This window comes from Marmota monax, unplaced genomic scaffold, assembly GCF_021218885.2.
Source record: "Marmota monax isolate L192 unplaced genomic scaffold, Marmota_monax_Labrador192_F-V1.1 WCK01_AAM20220418_F8-fsc00250, whole genome shotgun sequence".
Lineage (NCBI taxonomy): Eukaryota > Metazoa > Chordata > Mammalia > Rodentia > Sciuridae > Marmota > Marmota monax.
This window is the reverse complement of record NW_026693876.1, coordinates 1,838,549-1,860,504: the sequence shown is the minus strand read 5'-3', so window position 1 is coordinate 1,860,504 and position 21,956 is coordinate 1,838,549. Positions and strand designations below refer to the sequence as shown.

Genomic DNA, 21,956 nt, shown 5'->3' with positions numbered 1-21,956 from the left:
ATTGCCAAAGCTCCACTGAGCTCAGGAGGCAGGTGGTAAACATTTTTTAAATAAGCCAATGATATCTGAGAACTAACTATCTAAAAAGATTGTTGATAATCAATCACAAATGAGCCTCCCTGCTCTTCCTCTGAAATGACATCAGGTTGATATGTTCATGGGGTTATGGAGGCCCCAGATACCTTAGAATCTTAGGATTTATCTTGGGGGATTCCTTCAAGGCCACTTAAGTCCTCTCATGGGGGAATGAGCAAACTTTTCCATCAAGAGCCAGATAGTCAATTTTGTCATCTCACGGTCCAAAAGGACTCAGTTCCAACTACTCAATTCTAATGTTACAACAGAGAGCAGCTACGGACAACACGTGAATGAATGAGCATAATTGTGTCCCATAGAACAAAATCAGGTGGTGGGCCACACTTGCCAACCCCACCCTTCTGAGCCCTCCTGATTTTAGAGAGGAACACTGAGGCAAACAGAATTCAAGTGACCTCCCAAGTACATAGGACTGGCCAATGTTGGAGTTGGAGCTAGAAACTCAGATTTATTGACTCTAAGCCAAAATTGTAGGCTTTCCAGTCAAAAGAAAGTCTGTTATTCATTTAACTATTTGCTGAGAGTCCATCTATGCCAGATATGGTACTAGGCAAGAATATATTTGAGTAAACCAAGGCAATATGACTCTGGTCTTTTTTATTTTTTTTGGTACCAGGGATTGAACTCAGGGGCACTCAACCACTGAGCCACATCCCCAGCCCAATTTTGTATTTTATTAGAGACAAGGTCTCATGGAGTTGCCTTAGTCCCTCACTGTTGCTGGGGCTGGCTTTGAACCCGCCATCCTCTTGCCTCAGCGCCCCGAGCTGCTGGGATCACAGACTTGCGTCCCCGTGCCTGGCTTGGCTCTGGTCTTTGAGAGCTTACAGCACAGCAGAGGTGGACAGAAGCCACTTTAAGTCCATGTAAGAAGTCCAATAACTGGGGCAGCATAGACAGCATCAGAATACACAGGTAACACCACAGGGCATGAAGCAAGTTCCCTCCACCTCGTACCCACGAAGCTTCAAAGGAAAGACCTAGGCCCTTCATGGCACCTACACCTCCCCAGTTCCCTCAGTTTAATTCTCTAAAACTATGAACAGTCATCACTCAGTATTTTGGGCAAGACCCATCTACCTCCACTACCGAGAACGCCAAAACTCAAGGGCACTCAAGTTCCTGATATAAAACGGCACAGTATTTGTGTTTTACTTACGTGCATCTGACTGTATACATGATATACTTCAAGTCATCTCTAATTTCTTATAATACCTAATGAACACAAACGCTGCATAAATAGTTGTTACACTGTATTATTTAGGAAATAATTTCCAAGAATAGAAATCTGTACCTGGTGAATACAATTAAAAATATATATTTTTTTGATCTGAAGCTGTTTGAAACCACCGATGTGAGACTTGCAGATACAGATGGCTAGTTAAGAGATCTAACTATGAACGAATCCCTAAACATACAGCTTATTTAATTAGGAGGAGCATGGATTATCTCCACTGACCTTTGATCTTCCCAATTAAAAAGTTCTTTGAGTTCACAATCTGATCCATGTCTGATCGGACTGTTCCCTCCAGGCCCTTGGTCAGAGCTCTGCATTCCTCCTTCAAGGCACTTAATCCTTCTGAAACTTGGTGTTGAACCAGGTTGTAAGCCTCCTCCAGCAGCTGAAAGGGAAGGACACATGAATCTTGGCTTGCAGGGGGGAGTGTGTGAGGGGCTCATTTAGAGGGAGGAGGAGGGTTGACGCAGACTCCCACGGCATGAATGAACTGCAGGTGCATTTTGAATTTTTCTTTTAAAGTTCAAGTTTGTTTGGATTAGTCCTCATGTAAGTGAAAGTAAGCAGGCTTGAGGTGGGCATTTCTTCACCCAGAGAACAAACTATTTAAAATCAGCAACAACAAATGCCCTGAAAAGGAAAGGGAAGAGGAGGTGCATTTTGAGAAGCAGGGCTGCAGAGCAACCGCATCACTTACACCGAGCCAGGCCCTCTTCCGGTCATTCTTCTTCCCCTTCATTTTAGGCAGCAGGTCTGTCTGAAGGGTTGGCAGGAGCTCCTCCATCACCAGGTTGCTCAGGATCTGGGGTGTGGAAGAGAGCCCTAGGTCAGCCAGCTGGTCTGAGCATTGGGCCTACTAGAGATCTCATAGTGGCTGTCTCCGTCCTGGGCTTTGTGAACTCTGCTGTTGGGGTAATGGGGTGTGTGTGTGTGTGTGTGTGTGTGTGTAGCTAGGGATGGGGAATGGACACAGGGCCTTGTGCATTTAAATAAGACCCACTCCACCATGAGTCAGACCCCCCAGCCTAGGTTAATAGCTTACCCCTGGTTCTGAGGCCACAGAAATATCAACTAAGACAATCTTGTGGAGTAAACATGCTTAAACATTCACAAGGAACAGAACCGTCTGCTAACCCTTCTCTAGTGCCATTACCCCATGGAAAGAACACCGTCTTCACCCTCTCTGATATTTAGAAAAAGAAAAGAGGAGCAATGTAAAGAAGAAGAGCTCCAGAACAATCCCCAGACGGCCTAAAGCCCCTGAGCCACTGCATTCCCGTGTCCAGCACTTACATCCTGCACCACCACCATGCCCAAGAGAAAGACTGAAGGTCCAGATGTGGTGGCACACACCTGTAATCTCACCAGCTTGGGAGGCTGAGGTAAGAGGATCGCAAGTTCAAAGCCAGCCTCAGCAACTTAGCAAGTCCCTAAGCAAGTTAGTGAGACTCTGTTTCAAAAAAATTTTAAAAATAGAAAGGACTGGGGATGTGGCTCGGTGGTTAAGTGCCTCTGGGTTCAATCCTGGCCAAAAAAAAAAAAAAAGAAAGAGAGAGAGAAAGGCTGGAAGGAACGCTAAAGATTTGCTAATGCCAAGGTGAAGGAAGAGCCACAGAGAAGATCTGCAAGGTTGTTGATTAAACCTGCTCTCCAAAGGCTGAGCCCAAGCCTCAAAATGCCCCTGCCAAGAAGGAAGAGAATGTACCCAAAGGGCAAAAGGGAAAAACTGACATGGGCAAGAATGGTAATAACCCTCAGAAATTGGAGATGTCCAAACAAACCAGGCACAGAGGCCTGAAGGTCCTGGAGATGCCAAGGAAAGTGTCTGCTTTTTAGATGACTCTCTACTTCTGGTGACTGGACAGCTTTAAATACTATTTTTAAATCAAGTTTTATAAAAGCAGAGAGTTTTGTTTTACCTTTTTTAAAGCTATGTTGTTAACACACAGAACATGTTATTGTTGTTTTAGGGGCAAGAAGCATGTATCACAAATAAAAGTCTCCAAAGCTGAATTGTTGTGGGGAAAACACTTTTCTCTTGTAGTTTTGAGGGACTTCCTCTTGGCTCCCAGAAGAGGGATTCCTTGACGATGACACACAGCCATCTTGGCACAGATGCCTCATGGCATGAAAACACTAAAATTAGTTTTTACATTCTCTTCTCACTGTCTGTCTTCAGTATCCACTTAACCTTCTTAAACCCAGAGACCTATGGGAATCTGTTCTTCGCAAAATTGGTTATCAGTATGTCAGACAACCTGGACTTTCCAGTGATACCATTAAGATAGTATCCCTCAAAAGTTTCCCTTTCTAGCCGGGTACAGTGACGCAGCCTGTAATCCCAGCAGCTCAGGAGGCTGAGGCCCAAGGATCATGAGTTCAAAGCCAGCCTCAGCAAAAGCAAGCCACTAAGCAACTCGGTGAGACCCTGTCTCTAAATAAAATACAAAATAGGGCTGGGGTGTGGCTCAGTGGTCGAGTGCCCTTGAGTTCAATCCCCGTTACCCGCCTGTACCCCCCCAAAAGCTTCCCTTTCTAGATAGTGGATCTCCAGATGGAGAGTTCTGCCATATTCCTTTCCTTTCTTGAAAGCAGCGATGGCTCATGGAAAGTTGTTAAAAACATGCTGAATGTGGTGTCAACTGTCACCCTGAACTTGTCCAGTTCAGAGCACTGAAAGAAGATGTCACTGGGTCTTACAGGGCTTTTGGATGCTGGTAGTCCACACTAAGAAGGGAGTTTAAAAGTTGTTGGATACCGTTGTCTGTCCATATCCTGCCTGAAATAGTATGAGTGTTTATGAAAAGTATCTTAAATAAATCTGGACACAGCTTGACAAACAAAAAGGAAAGAAAAAGAAAGAAATACTTTGAAACAATCGGACGTTGGTAGGCTAAGCTGAATACAGGGAGGCCAGGGTGTTTTTTTAAAAAATGTGTTCCTAAATCTCTCCTAAAATGTTCCTTGGATCAGTGAAAACATTTCTTTGAAACTGAGCAGATCTACGTCCATGCATTATTGCTCCCTCAACACTGACCCTTCTGTCTTTACCCCACACCCCACCCTCAAACTGGAGCAGTTCTGCTGCTCAGCTTCACTTTTACAATGAGTCTTCTGGGGCTCAGAGCTCAACTTTCAACAGCATGCTGCAGATTAAGATTTGCAAAAGGGATCTGGGGTGTAGCTAGCTCAGTGGTAGAGCACTTGCCTAGCATGCATGACACCCTGGGTTCAAACCCTAGTATTGGGGGGGAAAAAGATGTACAAAAGGGCAAGTGTAGTGATGGGTGGGAATGGAAACAGGCAGAAAAGCAGAGACTCACTCAAGATATCTGTTCTGTGAAGTTGAAATAATATTTATCCAAAAAAACTGATCTCCTTCTCACTTCTCATAAAAATTCAAATGATGCTTTGGGGATTACAGAAGATTTTTTCAGAGGTCACTGGTCAGCAGCATGCTAGTGGAAACACTTGTGAGCTCACTAGATTTTGCCTTTCACGAGGGCTCTGTTAGGGAAGGGTGTGAGGCTTCTGCTCACACTCCCAGGTGGAGGTGCACAAACCCTCTAGTCCACCTGTGCCCCTGGCTTCCAGGAGAGAAGGCTGCTCAGGTCAGGGCAGCAGGTGGGGCTGCTCACCTGCACTGTGCTTCTGCCTACTGGGATGAACAGTTAACGGGGATGGGATTTCCACTAGTCCTGGGAGCCCATTGGTAGAGATGTACTTACCTTTCTTAACCATTCTCTGGGGGCATTTAAGAGATGAATCATCATTTTCTGAGGAGTTGAACAGGAATTTGACATGTACAAACTCCATGGAAATCAGCAAGTCAACAACCACATTCTGTAGGTAATTAATAGTCCCCTGAGAAGGGCTCCATCCTGTTCAGATGGGCACACTCCCGTTTAGAATGCACCTGCCTGAGCAATCCAAGTGTGGCATGAGGAGAGGTAGCTAAGAGGCACAGAAACTAACACCGGAGCTTATGACCAATAGGAAATACTATCTTGGTTGTAAAGTATTAAACTCAAAAATCATAATAAAAGTCCTAATGCGCCCTGTTGCTGAGATCAGTTTGAATTTGAGCGTGAGTATGAATAGATTTGAAAAAGAGGCAAATGTTTTATAACAAGGCTAAAAGGGGGGGGGGAAGAACATTCCATTTGGGTGGGCTTACAGTTTTCTCTGGGTTTTCCCACACAATGTTCCAAAAAATTTGGTTTCATTTTACAACCATGGAGTTGACAAGTAAATATGTCTGGGAAAAGAAAGAGGAGGGTAGAAGTGGGGTGAGTGGATTGGGGCTTAGGAAGAGCTGTGGGTGCTGACACCCAACTGTCTCATTCCAACATCAGCCTCCTCTGACCTTCAGCCCATCCCACCTCACATGCCCAGGGCCCCCTCTGGGATTCACTACCCTGGTCAGCTCTCCATAACCAGGGCCATAGGCCTTGGGTCTTTATATAGGGAAAGTTGCTAATCTAACAAATACATCATAACAACAAAAGGGTTCTCTAATCTCCTCCACACAAGACAGAATCCACCGAGTTTTACCATGAGGGTCCTAAAAATGTAATCTTGTCTAATAAAAAAGAACAGGGAGAGTGTGGGGCAAACCTAACCACTGGGATACTAAGATTTTAAAGTTTTATCACGCATATAATCAAGCATGTCATTAGGCTGATCACAACCAACAAACTGGGGCTCACTCACTGAAGGCCACACCACAGTCTTCCTTTCAGAGACCGAAGCTTGAGAAAGCTGTGGGGCCCAGTGGACATCACCCACTTCCTGAGGTAGGCCTCAGGTCTGACTAGGCTGCTGGGCCCCCAGCCCTGGTGCTACTGAAGGACTGTGGGTGAGAAATCTATTTAGAAGGTCACACTCAAAACCATTCAATAAAAGGACGGCTCTAGATTGCATGGACGAGGCCTGAAAGGTGGATAGTTTTCTTGAAACCACTCAGCTCTGGGAATTAGGAGCTGTGGTCTCTCCCATCTGGCTGATGTAAAGGCAAATAATAAACCTACCAACTGGAGCTACTTTACATTTTGCAGAAGACTCTCTCTCATGATCTCACTTGATATATCATATTGACAAGTAGCAAACGTGTTGATTTTTTTTTATTGATATACAAATAGTTTCACCTTAACAGTCTGTCAGGCCAGATATTTTGAGATACTTCTTTGTCTGGACCCTTGCCTAAAATAACCATTGCCAGGGGAGCCCACCATACTTACTGTGTGAGTCACCACTATGAAGAGATAACGTAACAAGGCTGAGAATCTTCTGATATGGTTCCCAGGGGTGGGGGTGGGGGTCACACAGTGTTATGATTAAGTTTGTCATAGATAGGGAAAAAAATGCAAATAAACCCAGTGTTTTAGGTAAAAGAAGTCATATTCTCAAATTCAGTTACACTTTGCCACTTTCTTTAGCTCCTGGGTCCTGACCTCTTCGCTCTGAGCTTAGGAGCTTGACTGCACCATTCCAGGTATTAAGGGTGATGGTGACTCTTAGCCTTTACCAAGCTGTTTACTTTCTTTTTTTTTTTTTAATTTGTATATTTTTTTTTAGTTTTTTTTTTGCAGACACAACATCTTTGTTTGTATGTGGTGCTGAGGATTGAACCCGGGCTGCACGCATGCCAGGCGAGCGCGCTACCGCTTGAGCCACATCCCCAGCCCTACCAAGCTGTTTACTTTCGCCAGCTTCTCCAGGCCCATCTGTGTCACAGAATGGCTTTGGACAACCTTTCTGAATGTTCTTCTCCTCATCTGGAGAGTGCCGAACAAACACCCTGAAAGGCACTTTTAGCACTCAGGTTTTATGAGACTGATTTCACTAAAGAAACTCAGATTCTTCATGGGGCCACTTGGTAACTCTTGTCTAGTTGATAGAAGATGGAATGCTACAGTTGTTTCCTAGAAGGTCATTCTTATTGTCCCTCCTCTGGATTTTTTCCCCTGACTTATGGTATTAGATTGTGTGTGTATATGTGTGTGTGTGGGGGGTGTGCTGGGGATCAAACCCAGGTTCTTACACATGCCAGGCGAGTGCACTACCACCAAACATCCCCAGTACTGGGAAATAAAAGGATTTAGAATCGAAGAAGGGGCTGGGGAGGGAGAAAGATTCTAGTTCACATGGCAAAACACTGAAGAACAGCTCCATCATCATGAGAAAATTTGGGCTTTAGATGTTTAATGAACATACAGAGGGCAAAACACCATCTGGCACCTCCGAAATATCGTTTCTTGATAGCAAATTTCAGCAACCTCCAAAAGAGGCTCTCGTGGAGATGCAGCAAATATAAATACATAAATATCATTCTTAGACACCATGTTCCTATAACTGAATAATGCGCATGATCAGCCACGTGAACGGTGTCATCACGGAGGCTGGGATCAGAGCACAAATCAGCTTCCTTTGGAGATTTATGACCACACTGAGATTTGCTTCACACTGAGGTATTTTGGCCATGACTGGCATTTTATTGGGATCATGGGAAATTATAAGGGATCACAGAGGACACAAAAGTAGAAAAGATAAACAAAACAGATAATTGGCTAGTGCTTTTGAAATTTGTTTCTATTTACTACTTCACTTATATGTCATTCAGTACCAAATTATGTTATGTGCATGTATGACTGTCACAATGAATCCCACTATTATGTATAATTTGCCAATAAATTAATTAAAATATATATTATTCAATAGATAAAGATAGTACTGTGCCAAATATTGCTTCAGCAATATTTCATTGAATTCTCACCATTCTATAAGGTAAACATTATTATGATCATTTTTTCCAGAGGAATAATCTGAGGCTGAAAGAGGTTAAATAATTTGCGAGATTTAAATCCAAGTCCAATGACCCTAACTCCACCCCCCCATACACACATTGCACAATACCCCATTACTCACATCTGCTTCTAGTCTGGAAGGATGAGGTCATTTGGGAGAAGTGGTGTTTTGATAAAAGACAGTGAGAGCAGCTTTCCACTGTGCCTGGGGTGCTTTGGGCTGCCCTATTAGTGCCTGGCCTGGGGTTCTTTGTAGTGGGTGCCCAGTAGCTTACTGACTAACCGCTTCTAGCCAAGAGAGAAATGGCCTTTGGAATGACATTTTTCATTCTTGCGACTTCTCTTCTGATTGCTTATTAAAAATAACCCTGACTTCCTACCAACCAGAAAGAGAGAAGATCCGAAATTCTGAGCCCTGTGTTACCTGGACTTCATCACCAATGATCATTTCCCAGGATCCATAGTGACCCTTCTCCTGTCGGAAGAATTGCACAGCTTCTAAAAAGGCTTGGGCTTCAAATGTCGTCTGCTTCATGTAATCTGGAGGAAAGAGGAAGGGACAGTTAGCAGAGTAAAATGCTCTAGTGTAGATTTTTCCATGGTTCTTCAAATGTAAAGGTTGAGGCCTAGCATTATCTTTTACAAGGCATGAAGTTATGAGACACAGAAAAAGCAGAGCAAGCACCCGATTCAAAGTTCATTGGCAGGTGGGCATCACATTACTTCTTCACCATCCTAGCTGATTAATTCCGTCAGCCAGAAGCAGGCAAAAAACCTCCTTTTTTTCTCCTGTAAAAAATGCTTCTCTCTCTCCACCGAGGCACCAGTGACTTTGCCCTACCAACCCCATATCTCACTCATACAGCACCTCTTGTGTCCAAAGTATCTCAGTTTCCCAAATACAACCCCAATTTCTTTGTGACCTAATGTCAACTATCTGTGAAAAGGACATCTATGTAATATGCTAATTCATGCAAACATTAGACAATAATTATTAATACACCTATAGCAGAATACCATTCTTTGAAACACTTGACCTGTTTCACTGAGATTTGACAAAAATTGGAGGAAAGTATTATTTCTTATGATTTTACAGATGAGGAGACCCAAAGCACAGAAAGATGAATTAAATGGCCCAAAGTCCTAGAGATAGTAAGTGGCAGATCGAGGGTGACTGACTTTGAACTTTCTTCTGATCAACACACTACATTGCTTTACATACTAGTTTTATGGGTTTGTCCTTCCAAAAATATTGGACTGTAAGTGGTGTTATATGTAAGAAGTCGTATCCCACCACAAAGGAATCGATATCCAATGGCAGGATTTTATTTATGTGTGACAGAGGGAGCTGGGGACAAATGTCCATCTTAGAATTTCACCAATTGCACCATACAGGCCAGGGCCTTCCCTTCCAACACATAAGACTAGATTTTGCAGGACACAGTGATAACACAGCTGTAGAAATCTTAGTGGAAATGAACTTTTAAAATAATCTAACCAGGGTTGAAGCAGTATAGCTCAGTGGTATAGTGAGTGCTTAGAATGGATGAGGCCCTGGTTCAATCCCCAACACCAAAAATAGAAAAAGAAAAGAAAAGATCTAATCAAACAGTAAAGAAATCAATTTTCAGAAAGCGAGGATGAAGTGAGGGAAAGGGACAAGTTCCCTGTCTCTCTCACCACAGGGCACACACAGTTGTCTTGCTAGCAGCATCTAATCTGCACTTACCCAGGAAGATGAAATTGGTCACTTGAAGGTGTTGATTCACTGGAAGACCTTCCTAGTTTTAGACAGTGGGATTATTCAGTCAAGGGCCAACTGACTGATGGGGCATCTGGGCAGAACTAAAAGAGTGACAACCTTTTAACAGGCTGTGGGTAACTCTTTTGAGATTGGCTTACTAGGTCTTAAGTCTCAGGGACTTGGAAAAGAGAAAACACATTTCAGGGTGTAGACTCTAAAAGGGTTCAGGAAAAGTTCTTCAGAGATAACCATAAAGTCTAGATTTTCCACCTTCAAAAATGTGAACTAGGAAAATGACATTTCTAATATCAATATAAAGATCTCATCAAAGTAGAAAATCAGAAAATGGGCATGTCCCAAGTTTTTGAGTTAAAGTATTTTCTTTTCTTCCTTGTTGTTTTTCTTGGCTTGGCAACTGATTGAGTGTTTAACCTCAGAGGTTTAGAAAATGAAAATTAAGGTCTTGCTATAAAATACACAGCACCATTGGTAGTGCTCTCTCTCTCTCTCTCTCTCTCTCTCTAGGGGCTTGATATGGGGTTCAGTACACTGGGAGGGACTTGACTGAATGAGATGGAAATGGTAATTACTACATTGGGATTCCAGATTGACTCATATGCTCTTATTTTTAACAGCTGTTTTTATTTCCAACCCAAGGAAACAAAGAGATGGAAGAAAATGTGGTACTGTATTTGGACACAGGATTCATGGCCATAATCCCTGGCCAAGGAATGAAGTTTTAAATTCTTCATGTCCTTTTGAGAAAAATAACTTTTCTTATTTCTTTCCCTGCTGACCTCAGTAACTGGAGGAGATATTATAAATCCTGTGCCTTCCCTTCTGTGTCTACATCAAAGCAAACAATGACACTCACACAGATGGCTGGGTAGCTGAAGATGGTTGGAAAAAATAACCAAAGAAGTGGGATTTGGAGACAATGATATGGGTATCAGAGAGAAGTCAAAGAAGGAATAAAGGAAGAGCTAGAATGTAACAGTGGTGGAAGTCAAGCACCCTACCATAAGGAGAGAAGAAAAGCATTAGTGATCAGATGGACCACAAAAGAAATCATAGTCATTGAGCGATGAAGCCTGAGAATACCCACTCTTTACCGTGAAGACAGACAAACTAGATTTTAACTGTGCCCTTTCCATAAAGGGAAAAAGGACCTAATCTATTGATTTATCATTAGATTTTCAGCTTGTAAGTCAAATAAATAAATCTATTTATACCAAGCTTTTAGAACAAATTTGTCACTAAATTGCTTTATAAGTATCTGTTCTTACGGCTATAAACAAAACTCAATGGCAATTGCCGGGTCATTAAGCAGATAAAAAACAAAGGTTTGCTTTGCAAAAGACAGAACTACACTGCAATAGTAATATGATCTTCATTTCTCTTAAATTGTTTTAAAAGGCATTGCTGAACTCAGTCAGAATGTACAGGTGTTTGAGAGAAACCAGATTATCAGTTATTTGATCAACTTCCTCCTGCAGATCTCAAGGGAAAATTCCAGGTTCATAATCACCCTCTCTTTCCAACAAGCAAACTGAGAGTTTAGTTCAGTGGCCCCCAGGATCAAGAATGGATTTTGGTTTTCAGGCTTCCTCCTTGCAAGCAGACTCAGAAAAATGGCAGATATCAGCCCAGCATGCTGTAATTATGAGGCCATTCAAGGAGACAGATGTCCCTGGGGAACAACTGAGACATCATTAAATTCTGCTCCTTTATTTTATGGATGAGAAAACTGGGACAAAAAATGGTTAATTTTGTAGCTGAAGGTCACACAGCTGGTCAGTATTGGAGCCAAGAGTTGAAAAAGCAGCTCTAGCGTGTCATAAGCAGCCTTGGCATTCACGCTAACTTAAATCATGGACTATGGGAGTTGGAAGTGATCTTAAAGGTCACCTCCCCCAAGCTCTCCTTCCACATTGGGATCCTTCAGAATCCCAAACACTCATTTTGGCCTTGGCTTGAATATTTTCAATAACAGAAAGCTCACAATTTCATGAAATAGCTCTTCCTGTCAAGAACTACTCTAATTATTTGAAAATTTTTTCCTTCTATTGAGCCAAAATACGTTGCCATGAACTCTGTCTCATTAATCCCACTTCTCGCTTTCAGAGCAAAATAGGCAAATTTACTCCTCTTCCATGCGGTAATATATAATATATTTATATACACATATTTACATTATATTACATATTACATTAAGGAAAAGGGAGGGCCGAAATTAAATATATTTAATTTCGGCCCTCCCTTTTCCTTCCTCCTTTCAGTGATACATTCTAATTTATCAACATCTTTCTTAAACTTAGTCCTTAGAAATGACTCCATGATGCTGGATATTGTCTGACTAGTGCAAATTAGATAAAGTAGAAAGATTATTTTCCTTTTTTTTTGATCTCTAACCTCTTTTTTAATACAATAAATTGTTGACTCATATCTTTCCTGTATCCAATAAAATCCTTACATCCTTTCATATAAAACTCTTGCCAATCTAAGCCTCTCCTAACTTGTATTTCTGCTTTTGACTTTGTCGGATGGATTTTTAATGCTATCCCTATCAAATGACTAGTTAGTGTGCTCAGCCCAGTCAGCCAAAGCCTGCCAAAATCATTTAAAAATTGTGATTCTGTCCCCTAACCCTTCTTTTACTTCGGTATTGTTAGAAAATTTGCTAGGTTTGCCTTCTATGTTTCTGTCACTGATCACGGATAAAACATTCCCCAGATCAGGGGCACAGACTGAGAGCCCTGCGAAACAAAGTATTTTGGGAGACATGTGGGAGACACATTTTGGCCATTCATCCAACAGTCCCATCCCAGGACCGAGAAATGTCTAGGAATGCACTGTTCTCCTTTGTCTCTCCCTATTTCCTCATCCACACAGCTGCATGGAAAACACATATTTGGGAGATATGATTAAAAACTTTGCAAGCGAAGGAAAGCTTCTCTAGGCCTCTTGGGGACAGTTATTCAGGAGGCCAGCCAGAGAGGCATCGCTTTTGGTTTTTTCCACTTATACAGATTTACAACATGTCTGAGTCAACCCAAACACCAGAGCTCCTAGGCCCGTGGAGTCGATGTAGATTGCGACCCTGGCTGCTGTGTCAGGACCAGGTTTGGAAGCTGCCTTGTTATTTTATTTTATTGGTAAACCATGCCAAGCCATGTTAGCTGATCCGCCTGGTGATTTGTGACAGTTATGTAACAGCGTTACTCACATCACTGCTATGGCTTCTTCTCACTGATGTACCCATCGTCTAAACCATCTTTGGCTTCAGGTTTTACAGCCCCTTCCTGGGAGATCGGCATTGAGGCTGCGTGCCCCAATTTCTTCTCCAGATCTATCTTTAGATCTATCTTCTCTTGAAGGTGTGCAGGGGATGGTGACCAATACTGAGTAAGTCCCTGCCACACATCAGGAACCATGTCTCATGATCCCAATAATCCTGCTAGGTAGGAAGTAACATCTCCACTTCACAGAGTTGCAGGAAGACACAAATGGCTTAATTTAGTATGTAGTCAAGCAAGGTCGACTCACCTCCAAATCGGCTCACCTCCAAATCCCATTGTGGTTTAACATTAAGAGAACTTTTTGAGACGATTTTTAGATTCATATGCTATTGTAAAAAGGAATACAGAGATATCCCACATACTCTTTACCCAGTATCCCTCCTGCAGTGCAATAGCACAACCATGAAGTTGACACTGATGCGATCCAACCTTCTTGTTTAGATGTCACCTGCACTCGTGTGTGTGTGTGTGTGTGTGTGTTGTGGTTTAATTTTAAAGTTGTTTATTTATTTTTCTAAATGGCTTATTGAAAATTGCAACCACCAGTTGAATTTAAATAAGGCAGTGGTTCTTACAATATTATTTTTTAGAATCTCGAGAAGCTTCTTGGCTTTATTATTTTTACTTGTTCTTAAAAAGAAAGAAGCCAGTTCACAATTACAGCAGCTAATACATAGCATTTACTTTGGGCCCAGAATTACTTTGGACATAACAGTATGGAACGCTTCACAAATTTGCATGTCACCTTGGCACCGAGGCCACACTAATCTTCTCTGTAGTGATCCAATTTTAGAATATGTGCTACCAAAGTGAGCACAAGTGTCACTTTAAAAGGAACCTTCCTTCTCTAAGGTTAGAATCATGCAATTCCGGATTTTGATCTATCTAGCTCAAACTCCCCACTTTGCAAGTGAGTCCATTGAGGGCCAGACAGAATGTAGCATGACATTACTACAAATAAACCAGAGCAAGTGAAAACCTCCTCCCCGGAATCCATGATGAATGGTGTCCATTCTAAAGAAATGGTACTAGACATTTTAATTTATATTTAAAAGCCTATTTATACATGACCAATATAAGCAGGTTTTTTTTTTACTACACTCTAGATGATAATACCTGTAAAAACTAACCCAGGGGGCTGGGGTTGTGGCTCAGTGGTAGAGCGCTCGCCTAGCGAGTGCGAGGTCCTGGGTTCAATTCTCAGCACCACATAAAAATAAAAAAATAAAATAAAGGTATTGACAACTACAACTAAAAAAATAAGTATTAAAAAAAAAAAACTAACCCAAGGTACTGAGAATAAACTGGTAAATTTTCAGAGGTTCTGAACTATATTTTGTAAACTCTTTGATTAAAATACTAATCTACTGTCTATATCACAGACCTGCCAGCTATAGTGGAGAGGAGCATGCCAAGAAAGTATGTCCCCCTCATGGGGACGCAGGGACCCTGGGTTTGCTCTAGATGAAAATACCATGTTACGAGACTTCCCTTGGAGGACACAAAATGCACCTCAAACAAAGAGAAGAAAAGCATTTCTAGTGAAGACTTTGTTTTGAAAGAACATGTTAAACACCCAGAAAAATGACGCATGCCTCGCCCAGCCAAAAGCAGTCATCTCATAAATTCTTGACTCGTCAATAAAAATTAAAAGAGTGTTTGTCAACAGAGAAAAGGAAGTGGTGATGACTAGAACAAGTGAAGACAGATTGGCCTCATTTCCTTTAAACGGACCAGATTGGTAGATTAGAAGGGTGGTGGAGACATCCTGTGTCTAGATTTTCGCAAGGCAATTATCAACACTTTGCATGATTTTGATTGACACACTGAAGAAGTTTAGATCGGCTGATAATGCAAACAACAAAATAGTTAGACAACCCAAGGGATGGGTGCTGGTTAAACAGCTGAGGCTATTGCTGTAGGATACTTCTCCTAAAACATTTCCAATTATTTGGAAAAGGAGCTATATCTACATATATCTGATATGTGAGATATATCTCCTTACAGTTATCAAATTTTATTTACTTCCTACTGTATATCAGTAACATAGTTAGGTCCTTGCAAAGAAAAAAATATATAATATTTTTGTGGGGATAATGGGGTTAAACCCAGGGGCTTCACACATACTAGGCAAGTGCTCTACCACTGATCTACATCCCCAGCCCTTTTTATTTTATCGTGAGGCAGGGTCTCATTAAATTGCCCAGGCTGACCTTGAACTTGAAATCAGCCTCAGCCTCCCAAGTACCTAGGGTTACAGGCATGTGTCACTACATCACACCAATATAAGGTTTTTAAAATCAAGTTCCTCACTGTCTACAGGATTACAGAATCAGGATTCAAAATGAAGTATAATATGGATAAATGTAGCACTTAATCCACAAACACAACTACAATAATGAACAATATGTGCCCAATACATAGTAGATGTGCAACAAAAAATTAGCAAGTACATTGAATGAATAAAGGTACAAATTTTGAAGGAAAAATCAAACCCAGACCCTGGGGTTTCACATAACTGTGAGATCAGTGCAGGTCAGAGGTGCATGTCACAGATGTCCAAAAAGCAGCTGAGGTTGGATCTCAGAAATGTGGATGGCAAGGAAAGTCAGAGACGGATTCTGACATTCACTCTCCTGAGTTATTGCTCCATACCTGTAGCTCTTTTTTAAAAAATATTTTGTTTTAATTGTAGCTGGACACAATACTTTTATTTTATTTTTATGTGGTGCACAGGACCAAACCCAGCAACCCTCACGTGCATGCTAGGCGAGCGATCCACGGCTGAGCCCAGCCCCAGCCCCAGCCCCACACCTGTAGCTCTTGCTAGCACCAGAATATTTTGAAACATTTTAAAATAAAGAAAACAGGTGGACTTTTTTCTTCCCTTCCTGTCTCCTTTGCTTCCTTTCTCCCTCCCTCCTTCACCAACTTACATACTAATTTAAGAGGAATCTCACAGCTTTAGAAGGAAAAAAAAAAAAAAAACAGAAAGAGGAGGTCTCCATCTATGTGAAGATCTACGGGGTCAAGAGCAGTGCGTTTGTCCTTCATAGGTTCAGATGCTAGAGTCTGAACAGAGTGTGGCGGATTTCAACTCAATACAGGGGCACTTTTTTAACATTTAGGCTTATCTTTTTCTTTTTTTAAGTGAAATAGGTTCCAATAGGATGTCAACATTCCCTTCACAGGGATCCATCAGGGCTGAGTAACTCTGTAGAACGTGTACAGACTTGCTCAGATCCTTTTATTATACACTATCATGGCAGCCCGTGCCTATGGCAATAATTTTATGATTACTATAATCATGTGAAATATGATTTTCCCTTCGACTGCAAGTTTCAAGAGAAGATGGGGCTACTATTTGTATTCACCCCGGTACAACCCCTAGCACATAGCATTTATTAATCAAAGAAAGGAAGGAGGGAAGAAGGAAGAAAGGAGAGAGGGAGGGAGGAAGGGGGAGGGATTAAAACACCAGAGGGAGTACTGGGCTAAATCTTCTAATCTGAAATTTCATGGTTACAAACAAAGCTCAAGTGTTGCGAATAAATCAGAGGGTCATAGTGAGCCCCTTCCCTACTGTTAGAAGGAGCTCTGGAAGGGAACTGATATATTCTACCTAATGTATCTCAGACCTCAGTGAGCCTCAAAATCCCCTAGACTTAATCCCAGCCCCAAAGTGACCCAGTGGGCCTGGGGTAGGGACCAAGAATCCACATATCTAACAAACTCCAGTGAGGCTAAGGCTGCAGGTCTAGGAACCCACTGAGAACCCTCCTCTGCCCAGCCTTAGGGAGTGATTCCCAAGCACCTCAGTCTCCCATGGTGCTGGTTATTAACACCATTCTCCACCTTGCCCCAGAGGTTCCGAGTCAGCAAGTCTTGGATGGGACCCAGGAATCTGCAACTCAGCAAGCTCTCCAGGTGATTCTGTGGCAGGTGGTTTAAGGACCACAGTGTGGAGAGAAAATAACCTAGAGGAGAAGACTGGACCTTTGAATGGTTAGGCTCTTGATGACCTTGTTCCCCCATTAATAGGTTAGGAAATGTCCCTTTTACCAATGCCCACCCGCTTTACACCAATGTACCTAATTCAAAGTGATGCTTAAAAATAATGTTATGATGAGCTTTGTTAAAAAAGTATGTGGGTAACGAGTCGACCTTTTTCACCAGTTCCACACACCATTCCAAACAACCAGAGCTCTGCCCACGGAGGAGAACCGCCCTCCTACCTTGAAGCCCTCATCACCAGACATCAGTCCTCAGCTTAACCCTGGTTGATCTCTTTTCCCCTTTTGAATACTTACTTAGTGGCTCTGTGATCTGCATCTTGAATGTGACAGCCTCTTCTCTAGCATAAATGATCTTAGTTCCCTTTACCTTAAGTTTTTTTTTCCCACCAAAGGCTTATAAAAATTAAAATGACCTATGCTCTAGTTTCTCCCCAAAAGTAAGGCTATTGTCATAACTTGCTTCTTTCTGAATACCAGGAAAATACTCTGTGCCCTGAAGCTGTGATTCATGGAAGTCCTCCACGAGCCTTTGATAATCTATTGTCCTTTGTGCCTCCGCTACCTGGGCAGAACCAGGCGGACAGGAATAACGACTCCATCAGTTATTTCCTCTCTGCCCAGGACAAATATCCGAGGCTTTATCTGAGCAGATTTGTTTTCTAAGACAGTGAGTGCAGAACTCTCTCCCAGTCCTCTAATAGCTATCTGAGGAGATGCTACTGAAACGTATTCAGGAGAGAAAAAAAGATGACACTCAAAAACTTCAGAAAAACAAATGAAAACAATCTAATTCCCTGTTTAAAATGTGAGTTGAAAAGCATCTATCATGTAAAGTTTAAAAGGTAGCTGTGGCAACGCACAGGCCCGGTTATCTTTCAGTGACATTGTGGGGAGTGGTGTGGCTTACCCCGCAGGCAAGACTGCACCACACAACCCGGCACAATTAAAGCAGGCCCGAGTTTTCAAAAGAGGAAGATACTCCTCTGGTCACAGACTGTTCCTTTGTTTAAAAATTTTATTATTATTATTTTTTTGTAGTTACAAATGGACAGAATGTCTTTATTTATTTATTTATTTTTACTTTTATGTGGCGCTAAGGATTTAACCCAGTGCCTCACATGTGCTAAGCAAGCGCTCTGCCACTGAGCCCCAGACCCAGCCCTGGTCCTTCATTTTTTGATAGTTTTCTTTTATTCCTGGAATAGGGGACAGTGTGTGGTCTTGACACACAGAAGTGTTAGAGAATTTCTTCCTGGCTGGTTCTATGGGTGACTCTACCATCTGAACGCAGAACCCAGAGTTCATCTTACCCACATCCATGACAGCACACTTTTGTAAGTAAAGACAGGTGACAAAATGACCCAGCCAGGTTTTACACTAGAGAATAAATCACTGGCAGCAACAGGCGTCCCTTCTCCATATCCATTACCAGATGGCACCTACAGGGCACAGCACTAATGATGCTGTCTGGGGATCTCCCACTCATCGTCACCACCAGTGGTGGATGACAGCATCAACCTTGAACTTGTCAAGAGATTTTACAGTTTACATTAACTCATTTGATTCATACAGCAATTTTCATGAGACAAGTTAACCAGAGGTAATCATTCCAGGTAAAAAAGGGGAAAACTGAAAACAAAGAAGTTCATGTCATTGCTCAAGGTCAAGAAACTAATTTTATTAGTTTACCAATATGAATAAAAATAATAAAAAAAATAAATTTCTTGTCTGATATAGACTCAACTTTTAAAAACAGCTAACCTTACTTTAAACTTCTTAACTCCAGCAGTCTATTGTCTAGGGTAACATAACTCACTTTCCTTATTTGTGACTTTTTCCCAAAGACCAAAAAAATTAAATCTACTGTGCTCCATTCTTTTTGTAAGAAGTAGGAATGGCAGCCACAGACTCCTGGAAAACCATCACCTGTCCTGATTAGGAAGGTGACGAAGTTGGCAGACTTCCCAGTCCCTCCTTAGGCTTTGAGGGACAATAACAATTTAGTAATCAGTTTCTTAGAGAACAGATAATTTTTTTTAATATTTATTTTTTTTAGTTGTAGTTGAACACAGTACCTTTATTTATTTATTTTTATGTGGTGCTGAGGATAGAACCCAGGGTCTCACAGATGTGAGGCGAGCACTCTGCCACTGAGTCACAACCTCAGCCCAGATAAATTTTTTTTTTAAAGTGGAAGCCTGAGAAGTCATGTACTAATAAAAATAGGTCTACGTTCCTGACCTAGTACAAGAAGGAACAGTGCTTCAATGGAGCATGTTTTAATTTCCGTGTGAGCAAAGTCCATGATGCACAACAATTTTGCCTAATTGCTTAAAACCAAAAGATACACAGAAAGCATTTTGCTGCTGGGATGGTTGAAGGCCTGTGTGGTGTGTCAGTATGTGTTGTTTCACTAAGGGATTCAATTTGCGTGGTTTTGCACTTAAGATCAACTACATGATTTCATTGTGAAACTCTAAGCATTCAAAATCATTTTCAATAAAGGCCAAGGAGGATGTCATTTAATAACTTAGCTAAGATAGTATTACTGAATGGAATATTATGCAGGCACTAAAATAACATGTGATGAGTTAGAAATATCATGGAAAAGTAGTTCAGGATGATTTTTTTAATTGCAATGACATTATGCAATGACATATCTGAGCTGATTAAGCAATGTGAAATGCACACCCGTGTGAGCAGAGATTGAAAGGGATTGAATAAGAAACGAAAAGTGAATTATAGGAGATTTTTGTATTTGTGGCTTGACGTTTGTAGATGTTATGCTGTTAATTATCCTTTGGAAGATGCATGCTGATTTAATGAATTTTTTTTAACTTATCCTCTCGTGACCATGGTGATATTTGCCTCTCCAGAGCCAAGATGGCACTGCGGCAGTTTGCCTCTTAGAACCTGAGAGAGCTCCCACAAGCAGGGGCAGCTGCCAAACCACAGCGGGCTCCACAGTCCCAACACGCAAGGTGCATGTGCATCTCTCTGGAGCTTGAGCCCAGCACGGGGGGTTTCCGTGGGATTTCAACTGAAGGGCCCAGTCTTTACCTCTCCTCCTGACAGATACTGTTCAGTGTGGTTTACTCAAAAGAGGACTCCACTGCCTCCTTCCTGTGTCTTGCTTTTTATAAATAGAGGGTAAAAAAAAACCCTCCCATCCTGGAGCACCTTGGGGCTTGTCCCAGAGGTCCTTGCAAGTGTGTGTGACTACTACCTCCTGCTCCCCACCCTGACAGCCAGATCCCGGACAGCACACATGCACATGCATTGGAAAGTAGAGAGGTCACCTGTGACACAGATGGATGAACTTGTGTCCCATCACACAGTAATGTCTTCGAGGACAGGGGCTCTCCCTGTAGGTTACAGCCCAGGGTCCAGTGAAAATCAAAACTGGGTGAACTGGGTGTGCTATTTCTACTCCTGACACTTTTGCTGTGACACTTGAGGCGAGTTACTCTCTTTCTCTGGGCCTAATTTCCTCATTTCAGAAGACGTTCTAACTGTGGTTCTCCTTTTTTGGCTATGAAATAGTTAATTCTGTGACCATCTTAAAGTAGAGCTTGTTTTATTAACATTCAGATAGTGCTTTCCATGACACTATTCCAACTCTGGGGCAGAAAGTTCCAGCTTCAAGGCCACAGAAACCTTTTCTTCCCGTCAAATCTTCTCTCTCTTTCTCTCCCAAATACTTATCTTTCTCTAAGCTGCATAAAGTGATCCACGTAACTATTAGAAAATGTTAAATGACATATGTGTCTTTCATTAGTTTCTTCTGGGCAGGGTTTGTTCCAGAGTCTCTTTGCCCTCCCAATTCCCTGAGTAACAGTTCACGTCGTGGTTACGACCCTGGGCTTACCATATGGGCTAAGTAACAAAGCTAATAAAATAGTGCAAATATTCAAGATTGCCATTTCATGATCTATGACAAGATTGTAGTAAAACTGACCAACAAAACATGAAATCATTAACTAAGATGGTTACGTGAGCTTGGTCTCTAAAATACCCACCCCCCCCCACTTTTCCTTTGAAAAACTAGACTCTGTCTGATATTCTTTTTAACATTTAACAAAAGCATCGTGATTGAAAAAATCATTCACTTTATCAGAAAAAGTACCATCTTAGTTTGGTTTTTTTGCATAAAAACTCTAAGCCCATTCAAGAAATCCTATCTCCACCAGAACTTTCTCTCTCATAAAGGGCTACAGAACAAAACATAATCACATACCCTTTGACCAAATCAGGACTATCAGTCGGGATACAGGTCAGTTTGGGATTGTTCTTGTTAACTGAGGAATCTTAAGACTTTCTGTTTGCTTCTGTGCTGAAGTTATGGAAGCGTTATGTGCACTTACTTTGGAATTCAGCTGAGCCCGATGTTCCAGTGATTAATCCCATTTTAAGCAAATCTGCCCTCTCAGGCCCTGATTTGTGCAGGGCTATTCTTTACTTCCTTACTTGAAGCGAAGGGTGGGTGGCAGCCCAGCTCAACTGGCCCAAACAGCTTGCTTCTCTTCTCTTCTTTTGCCCCTCATGCTTCCCATGGGACCTTCTCCCACCCCGACCCTGACACAAACATGCACACAAGTACCTTTGCACACACTTCATTCTCCCAGCTGCATAAAATAATCTTAGTTTTAAGCCAGGCACAGTGACTCACATCTGTAATTCCATTGACTTGGGAGGCTAAAGCAGGAGGATCTCAAGTTTGAAGCCAGCCTCAGCAACTTAGCAAGGTCCTGTCTCAAA

General features: G+C 41.9%; 1 protein-coding gene and 1 non-coding gene across 2 annotated transcripts in view; both read right to left on the bottom strand.

Annotated features, from left to right (window-relative positions):
• Niban1 (niban apoptosis regulator 1) overlaps positions 1-21,956 on the bottom strand; it is a 140,679-nt gene that overhangs the window by 22,109 nt on the left and 96,614 nt on the right. Inside the window, exons 6-8 of the mRNA XM_046462697.2 lie at positions 8,564-8,679; positions 2,031-2,135; positions 1,556-1,718 (exon numbers count right to left, since the gene is read on the bottom strand). Of these exons, the coding sequence (XP_046318653.1) occupies positions 1,556-1,718; positions 2,031-2,135; positions 8,564-8,679 (384 nt within the window). The remainder of the gene's footprint in view (positions 1-1,555; positions 1,719-2,030; positions 2,136-8,563; positions 8,680-21,956) is intronic.
• LOC124105531 (U6 spliceosomal RNA) lies at positions 13,893-13,999 on the bottom strand. The gene has a single exon (XR_006855762.1). It is a non-coding gene; the product is annotated as a U6 spliceosomal RNA (small nuclear RNA).